Source organism: Poecilia formosa, unplaced genomic scaffold (genome assembly GCF_000485575.1).
Source record: "Poecilia formosa unplaced genomic scaffold, Poecilia_formosa-5.1.2 Scaffold10, whole genome shotgun sequence".
Classification (NCBI taxonomy): Eukaryota; Metazoa; Chordata; class Actinopteri; order Cyprinodontiformes; family Poeciliidae; genus Poecilia; species Poecilia formosa.
The window spans coordinates 3,282,292-3,296,949 of record NW_006799949.1 but is presented as its reverse complement, the minus strand read 5'-3'; the positions used below and the strand labels follow the sequence as shown (position 1 = coordinate 3,296,949).

The window sequence follows — 14,658 nt, the reverse complement described above, 5'->3', positions numbered from 1 at the left end:
GGTAACAGGAAGGAATGTAAAAATCTAGTGCCTTGTAGAAATATTCATACCCACTGACATTTCAAGTTTGTCACTTTACAGCCACAAAATTGAGATTTAATATCAGAGGTTTACAAAAAGTAGCATAATTGTGAAAAGGAAGGAAATGACGCAGGATTTTCTAGAATTCTTACTGGTAAAACTTTTAAAACTGTGTAATACATTTGGATTCAACTAACTGTAATTTAATGCCAAACTCACCAAGAAATGGGTGTTAACCTAAACTGACCATCCAGGGTCATCCAAGAATTAATCAGAAAAGAGAAGTGCCTGATGGTAACTGTAGAGGATCTGAAAAGATCCACAGCTCTGGTAGGATAGTTTGTTTACCGTAAAACTATTAGTTGTGCAATCTTCAAATCTACTATTTCTTGTTAGATGGCAAAAAAGAAAGCAGACATTGATGGAAAGCCTTGTTTGCAGTCTGTCACACGTCTGGAGACTCAGATAACTTACAGAAGAAAGCGCTTTGAGAACATCAGAGCAAAATTGAAATTCTTGGCCCACATGAAAAATAGCAGAAAAAGGAAAGGTGATCATTCTGCATCTACATACAGAATGATCAAGAAAACTTTACAGAGGCTGCAAAAGACTTGAGATTGGATGGAGATTTGCCTTCCAACAGGACATTGACCTTAAACATAGAAAGAGAAACAATTAAATTATTTAAATCTAAGTATATTGATGTGGAAGAATGGTCCAGTCAAAGTCCAGATCTACATCAAGTAAGAATCTCTGATAAATTTGTGGTGTACTGAGCATGAATCATGTGCAAAGAAGCATGAAAATATGAATGCATGCTAAACTTTTTTTTAGGTTTTTTATTTGGAAAACATTTTGAAAACCAAATTTGAAAACAATTCCTTCCACTTACCAAGCACAATTTTGCATTTGTCTTTTACATAAAATTTTAATAGAATATAATAATTTTCAACACACCGTATGCATGAAGTTATATTTCTGACCAGGATAAAAGAAATTGAAAATGATATAAGAGCAACTCTTGCAAGACCTCAAAATAAAACGAAGTGTAGACCTTATTTTAAGTGGGTGCAGTGTTTGTACCAGCTCCTGTTGTGTGTGTATTACTTAATTTATTAACTCACTCATGAAGTGTTGCATCAATTGGCCAGAAACCTTTATATATATATATATATATATATATATAAACAAAGAAACTGAGACTCTGAACATCTAGCTGAAATCTATTCTAAAATCTATATCTTTAATCTCTCCTTTTGCTCAATTGTTCAAAAATACGTCCGCGGTCAGAGCATCCAGTAAACTGCGGTTCATTTGCATGAGTGGCCCTCACCCCCACCCTCACATCACAAAGAAGTAACAGAAGATATATTCCCAGTTTGCTCCTGCCTCGGGCATGCTAACCAGAGACTGAGGCCAACTCACTGGTCCTCTCCCTAACCACTTCCTCTTCACTGCTGCCGGGTTTGACTCACCATGACCTCTAACCTTCGACGCTACACCGCCTCCCCCACACATGCAAATAGCGCCGGTCTGCTCCAGGAGGCATTAAAAAAAAAAAAAAGGAAAAGATGGAAGGAAAGAAATGAGAACAAGCAGAAGGAGCGGTGTGGATGGATGAAAGCTCAGGGAGCTGATGCTGGTGAAGGAGGAGAAGCAGGACCCCTAAAGGAAGCTTCTTGGTCTCTGAAGTGGAAGGAGGCCATGGCAGCTGTCTGGGGAACCTCTGCTCTGCAGCCCTGCACTGAGGCCTTAAAACATCTCCCTGCTGAAGCCAGCCAAAACGGATCCCAGCTCCTGTGTCTGCAAGGCTTTCAGTGACCCATCCTGATCTCGCTCTGTGTGTTGTTGTTCGTGCATGCGCTGGCTCGTACGGGGGAAAACGAGCACCTTTACTGTACTTAATGTTTTCCTTGCTCCCAGGCTGCTTCGGGCTCTTCGGTTTGTGTGTCTGAGGGGAGGCAGGCGATGTGTGCGGCTGCATCTGGAGAGCCTCCAAAAAAAAACAAAATAAAAAAAAAAAAACAACCCTCATCTCCTCCCGTCTCTCCTCTTTCTGTTCTCTCTGCTCGGAGGATCTGTCAGTTCTCCTCCTCTCTCTTTGTCCCTGCTTTGATCCTGCTCTCCAAGCCTTGGCTGGCCTCGCTAACAGCAGCTGAGCACAGGTCCTGCTTCACTCCCACTATAACAACACATATTCATTCCGCACTGGGATGAAGCGCCAGAGCACGCGCACACGCACACACACCCACACACACTTTCACTCGCTGCTTCACTTAGCCCTCAGTAGCACACTCCAGAATCAGTAATAACAGACTCTGCTATCATCATGTGTAAGTTGTCGACGCTAATCGCTTTCGCACGGCGCACTGTAAACTGTAACCAGACATTCACACCTCGAGCACCCTGGGTGATGGGTCACTCTAGCTGATTGTGGGTGATACTTCTGCTAAGAAAAGCTTCTCTTGGGCATTTTGTTTAGATACAGTGTGTTGTTTTCAAAGTGTAAGGAGCCTATAATTTGCAGATTTGATCACTGCTTCTGTACGGCTGCAGCCGGCATTTAAACATCATGACTTAAACATGATGGGAAACAGTGGTGCGTTTGGCTTTCATACAAACATAACCTTTGTAGACTATAGGAGCTTATGCATAATCCACTTCTCCATTATAGATAGAAGTCAAACACACACACACACACACACACACACACACACACACACACACACAGTCCTCCACGTTTGCTTCAGTCCTTGCATGCACAAGGGTTAATAGTTCTTCTGTCAAAAGATCCTCCCACCTGAGCTGTTGATCTCTGCGAATCCTCCAGAGTCACCGTGGGCCTATTGGCTGCTTCTCATCCTGAACTTCCCAATTAATGTCAATGTTAATGTAAGCAGACCGCCATGTTTTGAAATGTTTTTAGTTGTGCTTTGACTTCCATTTTCATGTGACAGATCAAACAGCTTTCTGAGATGCTCCTTGGACTCTGGACTAAAAGTAGACAAACACAAAAACTTTGAAAAACCTTCACAGAGGAACGAGAGACTTTTTCATCAAGATGACTTTGAAAGACTTCAAAAGAAAAGAGAAGAAAAAGAAATTAGTTGGCACAGTACTCTAGGTCACCTGTCAATTAACTGACAGTTTGCTTCCCTTCTTCTCATGCAAAGTAATTAATCTAAAACTATTTTTATTCTTCTTAAATTAATTGGGGGGTTTTTCTACTTTTATCAATAGGATTTCTTTCTGATTCATCACTTATTCACTTGATGAAAACCTGGTCTATTCTATAAAACTCGGGGAAAATGAAGAGATGAGTGCAAACCCTCCAATGCCTCAGTATTTAAAGCTTTTTATTTTTCGCATTTACAAACAGAACTGCAAAATCCAGCCTGCAGCTGACTGTGCTGCACACTCACTGCTAACCTCTTCTAGGAAATGAAAGCAGATCTTGTTGACTGTGTTAATCACAGTGTAGGCTCTTGGATAAGTCAGGTCAAACACTGTTGCTGGCATCCCTCTTGGGACAGCAGAGTGTTTCCAACCAGTGCCATCCTCAGTTTGTATGCAGCAGCCACATTATCGCTGCAGATTTCTAACCACAATCTGCAATTTAGCTTTAATCCAAACTTTCTCAGCCACATCTGGCAGCCAAAGCTTGCACATTAAGGCGCTGTGTGGCAGTGAGACACTTTTTCACTCTCCAAAGGTCCTTGGCTGAGTACAATATTGCAGTGTGTGGCGGTCCTTACACAAGAGAGACCAATAAAGATATGAGTCCTGGGAAAATGTGAGCAGAGGTATGAAAAGAGGAAGAGGGAGATAAAAGGAGAAAGAGCTGATATAAAACAAGAGATAAGAGCAGTAATGATAAAAAAAAGGATCAGGGTTGGAGGAAACCATTCAGATTTAGTTCCTCTTTGTTTTTCTGACTGCTTCTTGTCAGAGATGTGATGTTATTTTATTTTTATTTTTTATTTTCTTTTAAAAAAGCCAATTATCTCAAAGCAATACGCTCTCAAAGGTTTTCACAAAAGAGAGACACGGTTCGCTGTGATTCCGCCCGTTTCCCACAGATTGGTGCGCAGGTAACACTCCGGGGACCGACGGAGCGGCCAGGTGCGCCCGATAAGACTTTCAGCCTGCAAGGGGGGAAAAGTGGGAGGGCGTGACAGAGCCAGGGCTCCGTGACTCAGTTCACAGCCGAAGACCTCTTGCAACATGAGCGTGAGAAAGTCATTCAGGCGGAGAGTGTTTCAAAACCTACCCTGTCTGCCGAGCACCAAGACGTTTGTTTAGGAGCTCTGTCAATGCCATTGTGTGCAAGGGTGAAAAAATGAGTCAGGTGCCCAGCTCGCGATGATGTGTTTGACACAGGCAGCGCACAGTAGGTAGCTTACATGTGGGATTAAAGCTGGTTTACGGCCGCATGTACGCACCAGCTTCACTTTGTCAATTACACAGACAAGACGCGTGTGACTCTGCAGTAGTTCAATAGGAAATATCTCTTCTTACTGTAACCAGATTGTTAGATTTTAGAGGGAAACCTGGCAGGAGTGACTGAGGGAAGTTTTCAAAAGAGGGCAATTGATTGACTTTGCTGGGTTTAAATTTTGAACATTATGGACTTTTCTAATATTATATGTTGTATAGGAGAGTGGTTGTGGGCATTCCTGAACAGCTGGCTTTAAAGACCAACAAAATGGCATAAGAATAAAATAAAATAAAAATAAAAAATGTTGCAAATCACGTTGTGAAATATAGTTTTGCTTTTTCAAAAATAATATTCACTAAACTTTTAATGGTCAAGCAATGTTTTTTTTTTTGTTTTTTTTAATTTGGTCAATGTGGCTTTCTGCCCAGGATGGCAAGATAAAAACGTCTGCAATTATGAATTCTATTTATTCACTTGTACAACCTCATTATGAGCACAGCACATGCACTGTATGAAAACATACAGCAAAGAACAACGCAAAATAAGCTTTCTTTATTATAGTCGGGTTTGGACTTGATCATTTCTAGGGCAAAATATCAAGTATTCACACTTACAAGTTTGGATTATTTACTGGAGACTGTTAAAGATTCGATAAGCTATTATTCTGTTTGAGGGGGAAAAACACGATCTCTATCTATTCTACTGTTTTCCTTATTAATATTTCTGATTATGTAAGTTATAAAAAGTTATTTTTTGTGTGTGTTAAGTTTTACTGGTTGTGTGTTTAGTTGTACGCACCACTATCACCTGAAAAACTTACATATTTGTCCACTCAACAAGAAAGTGTGACAAATAAAGCACCTAAACTGTTTTAGGACCTAAACTGTGTCGCTCCTGCTCAGTCGACTGTCTAAATACCCGCGCAGCCCCCTCCTGGTTGCCCTTCAAATTCAGTATCTTGCGGCGAACCGCTGGCGACGCCCCGCAGATCCAGGCGGCAAGCCGGCGAGAGGAGCGCCTTCCCCCGTCGCCTGCGCGCCACGTGTCGCGGTCTGTGCACCAGCTGGAAGTGTGTGAGGCTCGGTTTAACCTGTGCGTGTCAGTCTGGCTTTTTTCATGTTGATTTAATCACTTTTCATCTTTGTCGAACATCACGCACGGTGTTTTCAGCTTTATAAAAGCGAAACAAAATGCAATTAAGCAACGTTTCATTTCTCTTATGTCTTTGTATTTTATTAACGAACAGGTAGGCTTAAGGCTCGGGAGGGAGTAACATCTTTATAGATAAGACTAAACTTTTAGTGTAGGCGATGACAGACACCGCAAGTTTAAAAGCCTTCTTGTTTGTGAAGTTGCACAACCTTAAGAATGCAGCAGAGCTGCTGCTCCTCTATAAACCCCAAAGGGCGATAGTTGGCATCGTGTTCCTCTCTTTATGTCCGTCTGCTCTTTCGCCTATCTAACTACAATAAAGATAAGGAAATGAAATTATGACCTGATATCTACAAAAGCCTTGAACGCTGTGGGACGGCCACAGGCGGAAAGGAGGAGGAGGAGGCATCGGTGTGAGCTCTGCAGGCTCAGAAATATCTCTGCTCTGGCTCACATTCCGATAAGGAAGCCCGATCCAGCTAGCTCTGTGGGCGTGGTTTTCCCAGGCTTTTAAAACAGCAGCTGCTATTTACCTTCCCCTCTAATGTAAACCACCGCCGCCGCCACATACCCTCCCCTCACCGCGCATGCACCCTCCTCCGCCTCCTGCAGCCCGGCGGCCAAAACCTCCAACCAGCGCGCGCTCATAAAACATCCTGGCACGTGCTCCACATTCACAGCACCGACGGATGATTAAGTGGCAGATTCTGCACCACAGACCTATAGAAGCTGCAGTGTAATGTGGAAACGAAGTGATGCTCGCGCTCAGGGTCACACTCGTCTACGAAAGGAAGACTCGAGACAGAGGTCAGCCTCTCATGTGTTCCTCTCATGAGGTTTTAAACTCGTCATGAGTTGTCATCCCAAGTTGTTGCCTTTACAAATGTAATTATTCCAGTTAGTCAGAAAGAAACCAAAGCTCGACCCTGGTGTGATTCTGTTGCAAAGTTCTGACCTGAGGTGTAAGTGGACATGCGGCTGCTCCTATAAGTGAATTTAGGTGAAGCACGAGGCTAACAGACCTTCAAAGTTTGAGTCGTAACTTAAAGGTTTGAGGGGAGTGAGGGTGGGGGTTCTGATGAGTTGAGAAGACATTTGATCAACTCTAGTTTTAAAGTAACGTTTTGTGGTGTCAGATTGTTATTGTGCAGAAATCTGGTGTATCACGATTGCATAGAGGCGTCCATATTGGGTCCTCTGATAATTTTGAGTTAGCGGACCAAATCGAAAAAACACAATAGAATTTCCTGACTTTTATGTACTGTAGTCATATACAATATATGGGGGCAAGAATGTGGCCATTTTAACTCAGCCTGTAAATTAAAATTTTGGGGGAAAATGCACACAAGATTGCCTGGTCAAGGTTACGGCTACTCTTAAATATCTGAATCCTTTAATATAAAAAAAAACACTAAGCTGCTCAATGATTATTACTTCAACTGCTCAATATTTGTTACCTCATGTATATGCGTATTTTTTTTTTACTTTAAAGTTGACTTTTGAATGCCCGTCTCCAAATCGCTTTATCTATGATGACAGTATAATGAAACTCTGGTTGTTAGGGTGACATTCCAAAGAATTCATGTTGACTCTTATGAAAATTTTATGGAGGCACCCATGGTTTAATGGCTTTAACATGTGGCTATCAGTATGAATAAAACATAAAACGGATTTTTGTAACTTTTTATATATTTTTTTCCCAATAACACAATATATTGTAGTCATCTGCACTTCTCTTCAACTAATGACAGTCAACCCCAAACTGTCAAAAGCAGATGGAAATTAATGGACATTTTCTATTAATTTATGTTAATAAAATATAGTTGAACATGTGGAAGAAAGTGCTTCTGTCAAATGGGACTAAGATTTAATTTAATGGCTAACATGAAAAGCATTCGATGTGGAGGAAAACTAACACACCCTGAATGTGTCATCCTAAAGAATAGCATGGTGGTGGCAGCATCATGCTGTAGGGAAGCTTTTCTTCAGCAGACCCAGTCAAGGTCAACAGTTTGGGAACTGGTGTAAGCTATGCTCTGCATAGCACTTATGCACATAATCTTCTTTATGTCTGAATTTAAGAGAAGAAAATATCCTTTTGGGGGGTAAATTCTGTTTTGACGACAAATCAATTGATTTTGGTACATGGCTGACTTGATATCCTTAACTTACAGAAATTTAGCTAGCCATTTTTGAAACAAAACTGAAATTTTGTTATGGGTTTTGCATTTGGTGGTCCACATTAAGGTTAGTAGTGGCCCCCATCTGGTCACCCCTCATAAAACTTTCTGGAGGCTCCCCAGAGATTTCCTCTGGATGGAGTTTCAAACGTTGCTACGTTTAATGAGAAACACGGAAATGTGCGAAGACGGAGTTGTTGCCGTTTCCCTTATTTTAATTCTTTGCTGCTAACTCGTGCCTGGCAGATAGGAGGTCCTTGCGCCTCTCTCAGTCAGCGGCTCCGCTGTTAATATGTAAACGCTACGATGATTGAAGACTGCAGACAGTTTCCCCGGCTGCGCCCTCAGCCCGGGCCGTGCGCCATTGGCCGCCAGCTCCAGCGGGGCCAAACAGCCAATGGGAGGGCGCCGACCACGAGCCGTCCTCCCTCGGGCCTCGTGTCCCTCGCCCTGATTGGTTGAAAGTTACTGTGGGAAAGAAAGTTTGGGAAGTTTCACACGAGCCGTTCGCGTGCAGTGAGAGATATAAATACAAGGCACACGCGGAGAGCCCGATAGAGAGAGAGAGAAACTGCGTCCGCTCCTGCTGCCTCTGCGCATCACTGACGGATTCTAACTCATCCCGGGATTTGCTTCCGACAGAGACGGACTTTAAATACTAGCTGACAATATCAGCTTCATTTTTCTACACAAGTGGATGGAAATTTGCTGTCATTTTGTTGGAGTTGTCTAATAAGAAAGAAAAGATGCCTGCCGATATGATGGAAAAGTCCTCATCCTCTCCGGTCGCTGCGACGCCGGCGAGCATGAACACAACTCCCGACAAGCCCAAGACAGCATCTGAACACAGAAAGGTTGGTATTTGCAAATAATCATATTGCTGTTAACAATAATAATTAGGGTGGCATTCTGAGCTCTGTGCGGGAAGCGGTGATTTTAATAGGTTGCTTCCACTTTTTAGTCATCAAAGCCGATCATGGAGAAGAGGAGACGAGCCAGAATAAACGAGAGCTTGGGTCAGCTGAAGACTCTCATTCTGGATGCGCTCAAAAAAGATGTAAGTACTCAGCCGTCCTCATGGATATTAATAAACGTCCAAACAGTCTGTGTCAGCCATGGGAAAACTGCGCGTAACGCTAACCAGGTGCGCTTTGCGCCCCCGCAGAGCTCCAGACACTCCAAACTGGAGAAGGCAGACATCCTGGAGATGACAGTGAAGCACCTCCGGAACCTGCAGAGAGCTCAGATGACCGGTAAGTTCAACATCCCACTCTGATTTATTTCTTCACTTTGAACGCATCTATAAAAGGCACTCTTGTTTCAACATTTCCGAACTTTTCCTAATAATATCCTCATCCTTTGCCCCCCGCCCCCCTGTCTGTTTCTCTTTAGCTGCTCTGAACACTGACCCCTCCATATTGGGAAAATATCGCGCAGGATTCAGTGAATGCATGAATGAAGTCACCCGATTCCTTTCCACCTGCGAGGGCGTCAACACCGAAGTCAGGACGCGGCTCCTGGGCCACCTGGCCAGCTGCATGACGCAGATCAACGCCATGAACTACCCCAGCCAGCATCAGCACCAGCACCAGCTCCCCCCAGCCGCCGGATCGACGCACCCCTCCTTCGCCCAGTCCATGGTTCAGATCCCCAGCTCCTCCCCGCAGGTGCTCCCAATGAACCCCGCGTCCTGCAAAGGGGGCTCTCCGCCGGCCAGCTTACCGTCAGACGCGACCAAAGTGTACGGCGGCTTCCAGATCGTACCTGCCACAGACGGACAGTTCGCTTTCCTCATACCGAACGCGGCCTTTGCGCCGAACGGCCCCGTTATCCCCGTGTACGCAAACAACATGAGCACGCCGGTGCCTGTTCCTGCTGCGGTGTCCCCCGGAGCCCCATCCGCCAACACAGACTCAGTGTGGCGACCCTGGTGAAAAGAGAAGCACCAGGAGGGGGAGGGGGGGGGGAAGACTAACTATACATTTATTAGTTTTAAAATCTTTGGTCAATAGAAAGTTGTTTCAAACCTGTTTTTATTTTTCTTGTAAAATGGAAAGAGTATGCACTATATTTGTACAGCTAACAAGGGAGTAAAGTTCATATTGAAATGAGATTTGTATCGTGGAAGTCCGTTCACTGCATTTTTTATATATATATTTGAGTTGTCTTTTTTACTGTGTGACGCCAAAGATATGTTCAATGCTCTTATGCTGTTCTTCGTTTTGGAAGACAAATAAATTTGTAAAGATACGGAAAAACTGGTCTAAGCGTTGCTTCTTGTAGAAGAAAGGTACGCTCACTTGTTTAACTTGTTGGGGGGTTTTGTGCGTAAAAGCTCATTTCAGCTGCGCCATCAAGTTGAACTTTCTTCAGGTCTATTAGGTTTCTAATTAAGTAATTGTTTGCCGTATAAATGCACTTTTAAGAGCCAGAAGTTGGTTAAAATGTGTAAATTTAGACATAATTATAGGAACAGCAGTTGTGTTGGAATTGTAACTACACATTGTTTCCGCTTTCAGACTTTGCATTTTATGAGAATGCACCAAATATATTTTTGATGAGTGGCGTTGCGGAAAAGTTATCAACCACCGAAGGCCCGATTAGAGATCAATAAGATGAACAAGTTTGTGGGGGGTGGGTTGGGGGTGGGGATGAGGAGAGGTGCAAGATCATCTGTTTGTGGTGTTACGCACAGGTTCTCCAGCTGTTGGGGCTTTCTTGAAGAAGCTCTGGAGCTTAGCAGAGGTCACTCACGCCATCTAGCAGCAGAAAATGACACTGCAGTCTGATGGGCACAGTATAGGATCGATAGGGTCAAGCACAATAAGTGGCTGCTGGTGTGATGAGTTAAAGAGACTTGGACGTTAGAGAGACTGGGAAACTAACTGCTCACTGTTTTATAAATTATGGATGGGAGATTTTAGTTCAGTATGTTCAATTTTAAGATTCAAAAGTTGTTGAAAGCAACCGGTGCAATGCCTGGCAAAGTATTCTTGAAATATGTTGAGGTTACACAACGCAAACCTCAATGTATTTTTATGGATTTTTCTTTTTGACATGGATTGACTATGATAGAGCAGTGCTGATGACATTTTTACAAATGAGGTCAATACTTAGTACAACCACCTTTCAGTTCTTTTACAGCCACAAGTCTTTATTGCTAAGTGTCCATTTGCAAAGCAGCTTGTGTTTTTAAAAATGTTTTTTTTTTTAAGTAGGATTTCATATTGCAAAATGGAAGGAAAATGATACATACTTTTAAAAGCAAAACGAGTTAAAACATGAACAGAGTGTTATGGAAATTGCTCCAAAAATGCTTAATTGGATTTAGGTCTGGAGTGGGACTCAGACATTCAGACACATAATGTCACTGTAGCTCTGGCTGTATTAGGTTTGTTTGTCCTGCCAGAAGATGAATGGTTTTTTTCAGGATTACCTTACATTCACGCCTCTTACCAGGTTTCGCTGCGAGTTGCTGCTGAAGTAAAGCATTCCTACAGAATGATGCTGCCACCACCATGTTTCACCAAAGAGATGGTGATGGTTTTCCATGTAGGCTACAATGTTTTGTTTGGATTTCACGTAGTCAGTTCCAGAAACTCTAACTTGTGTTTCATTAATAGTGGCTTTCTTCTTGCCTCGCTAGCTGTCATGGAGGACAGCTTTATAGAGTATCAATTTTAGTTTTTCTGTCACTGGATTCTCCTACGCAAGCTGTTACTATGCAGCTCCCAGATAGTTACTATGGACCTTCTGACTGTTTCTGTGCTCAATCAATAGGTTTTCAGCTGTATCATAGTATTTTCATATTCAGACGGTGGATTGATGAGTTCTCCATGAGGTTTTCAAATCTCAGGATATTGTTTAATGAACAAAAACTGCTTTTTTATTCTCCTCATCCCTGAGCTTTCTTTCTTTCTTTGTGATGCTGATTGTTCACTAATGTTCTCCAACAAACATCTCTTGCCTTCACAGAACATCTGTAAAAAAATAACTGTGTCATCTTTTACTTCCCACCACATTGCACTTTGTCATTGTCTATCATATAAAATTCCAATAAATACAGTAAAGTTTGTGATAAAATATATATAAAAAGACATAAATACTTTTTGCAAGGTACCATATTGGCAGTGTTTGGATGTTTTGGGTGTTTTGTGTTCGGCAAACAGCCAAAGATTTACTCTAACAATCTGAAAAAGATCAAGCGCCGATAAAGCATCATCAAAATGGGGATTTCTGCAGCTTTCTCTTGAGCAGCAACATTAATCTCGTGGAGGGGAAGCACAGAGAGGAGCCTCAGGCTGCGTCTTTAATCAGGGCTCAGTTCCTCGATGCCAGGGGGCCTGACGGAGGAATGACACGATAAACACATCGTCACTGAGCATGTGGTAGCGCTCTGCTCTGCCCAGGTGTGTGTGCCCCCTCCAGCTATCCGAGTGTGGCCCTTCTTTGAAGGGGGTGTGTGGGGGGGGGTAAGGAGGTGGGTGCAGGTGTTTGCAATTATCACTGTGCTAAGAGGCACAAAGTGTGGATAAGTGCCATCATTTTGAATTTCCATCACACCTTTTTACAGAGGAAGGGGGGCATGCATCCCTGTGTGATTGAAGACATGTGTGTGCTCATGTCCGTGTGTGCATGCTTTCTGTACAGGGTGTGGACATGCCTGGCTAAAGGGCACGAGGGAGGTGAGGCACTGGGGGGTTAAATGGGATGAGGGGAGTTCAAGGAGAGGCCTGCATGCTGCGGAGGCTAACAGTCAGCATCCTGTGTTTTTAGGCCCTCACACACACGCCTGGATGAAGCGTTCCCACAGCATTCCAGCTGCGCTCGTGCTGGTGTCGAGCTTCCTGCCCCTGGCCCCTGGGGCCACAGCTGGACACGGGACGTCTGGGAGGCACGTGGTGTGACCTGGACAACACCCAGCTGCTGAGTCCTCCCACCCTGCCTCGCCGCCTTTCAACCGCTTCCTCCCCCCGCCCCCAACCCATCGACATCTTCAGTGGTTGCTCTCCCCCCTCCTGGAAGCAGCTTTACGAGCCTCTCCAATTACCCAGTGCAGTGGCCGAGCTGCTGGAGTGACCGCACACATGTCACAACACGACCAGGAGGTTAGCTGCCATGCGTGTCCATTAACTTTTCCCACACTCCGCGTGCATTCAGGGAGCGAAAATAGGGGGAGAAAAAACCCTCTGCTTCCTCCTTGGCTCCGTAAGTGCTACCATATGGTCCACTCTGCGTCTCTCTCTCACACAGTCCTCCTTTCTGTCTCTACATCTCTCTCCCAGCCCATCACTGCGGCTGGCTTTGATTGCAGCCCAGACAAGCGAGAGCTTTATGATTTAAGCCCAGAGCTTGCTGTACCAAGCCCTGGACTCGCATTGAAGCCAAACTCTTCTCCCTCCCCTCTTTTTCCCAGTTCCCTTGCAGCCCCCGCCTTCTCCTGCAGTTGCAAGGGAAGGCTGTTTTCTGGCAGGAAATGAATAGCTCCCAGATGAGCGCAGGAACCTGAGAGGTCGTGAGAAAGAGGCGAACCCCCCTCCGCAGGCCCGGCTTGCTGCCAGCCGCCGGGGGAATGTGGGAGAGCGCCTCTCTGACACACGCATCAACCCCTCTGCCCTCCACCACACCGCCTGACTGACTGCCTGCCCGCCTGCCTCAGCGCTGGGCCCCGAGCCTGGAAATAGACTGACAGACGGGGCAACCGCCACCGAGGCAGGCGGCGCGGCTTCGTCAGCCAGCCAGGCAGGGAAAGGGAAAGCTGTGGGAGGGGAGGATGAAGTGTTGGACTTGTGTGGGCAGAAGTGGATCGAGTTGTGTGTTTGCACTGAGAATCCTGACCCAAGCACGCATAACACTGCATAGTTAGGTCTGCAGCTTTACTTTCCTTGGTTTCAACTCATTTATGTTCCATTTACACAGATTTTGTTTGCAGACAGAACAAGTGTGCACATGTACACACTTGCTCACAGACACTCTTCTCTCTCCCAGATGCTCACTCTCATTCCAGTCAGGACAGGTGTTCTCTGTCAAGGGAAAATGGTTCTCTCTTTGGTTCTCTGTGTGCTGAACTAACATTTACCCCTCCTGAGGCTGACACTGTTATTGGATGTGGTCAGAAGTTTAATTACAGCTGTCCAGAAATATTCCAAGATCTTTTTTTAATCATTGCTCTGCATCTGCATGACTTGCTCTGATTAACTCAATATCGAGCGAAGACCAGATCTTTTGTTTCCAAGTGTAACAGATGTAGAGGATCATGTCTGTCAGCCCTGACCAGGAGTGTGTAGTGGTGATAAGTGATTTTGATATACAGTCTAAAAATGAGGCTGCATGCCTAATTTTTTCTGGCTTTAGTTTTGAAAGCCAGAAATGAATATTAATCTTCAAGTATAACCATAAATTCTCATTTGGATTTCGGTCCAGACCTTCACAGGGTCACATCTGTTTATCTTCCTCGTACCGGCTGAAGAAAATGTTCCCTGCAGCCTCATGCTGCCACTGCCGTATTTCACCGTGTGGATGGTGTGTTCAGGGTGATCTGAAATGTTAGTTTTGTATGTTGGTCAAAAAGTTCAACTTAAGTCTCATCTCACCAGAGCGTTGACTCTGTCTCATACATGACTTAGGAAAAACTTTGAAAATGCCCCTTGATTCAACAATAGGTTTCTTTTTTATACTTTTGTCCTGCATTGTGAATCTCAGCAGGAAGGACCTCTTGGCTACTTCTCTGATTAATGCTTTACTTTCTGGCCTGCAAGTTTAGGTGACTGGTCATACATTAGTACTGTTGCCTTATTCACACAGCAAAGAGATTGAAGTCCGGTAAATGGTCACCCTTCTTCAGATGACAGAACCTATTAGGCAAAA

At 44.2% G+C, this 14,658-nt stretch overlaps 1 protein-coding gene across 1 annotated transcript; it reads left to right on the top strand.

Moving 5' to 3' along the window:
• Positions 1 to 8,195: 8,195 nt before the first annotated feature.
• On the top strand, positions 8,196 to 10,049 carry her6 (hairy-related 6). The gene is made up of 4 exons (XM_007541975.2): positions 8,196 to 8,645; positions 8,753 to 8,848; positions 8,957 to 9,044; positions 9,184 to 10,049. The coding sequence occupies exons 1-4, from the start codon at positions 8,538 to 8,540 to the stop codon at positions 9,723 to 9,725; spliced, it is 834 nt and encodes a 277-aa protein (XP_007542037.1). The 5' UTR covers positions 8,196 to 8,537; the 3' UTR covers positions 9,726 to 10,049.
• Positions 10,050 to 14,658: the final 4,609 nt, after the last annotated feature.

Coding starts and splice junctions, on each gene's coding strand:
- her6 (XM_007541975.2), top strand. CDS start 8,538: ATGCCTGCCGATATGATGGAAAAGTCCTCATCCTCTCCGGTCGCTGCG. Junction 8,646..8,752: donor CAGCATCTGAACACAGAAAG/GTTGGTATTTGC, acceptor TCCACTTTTTAG/TCATCAAAGCCGATCATGGA. Junction 8,849..8,956: donor TGGATGCGCTCAAAAAAGAT/GTAAGTACTCAG, acceptor GCGCCCCCGCAG/AGCTCCAGACACTCCAAACT.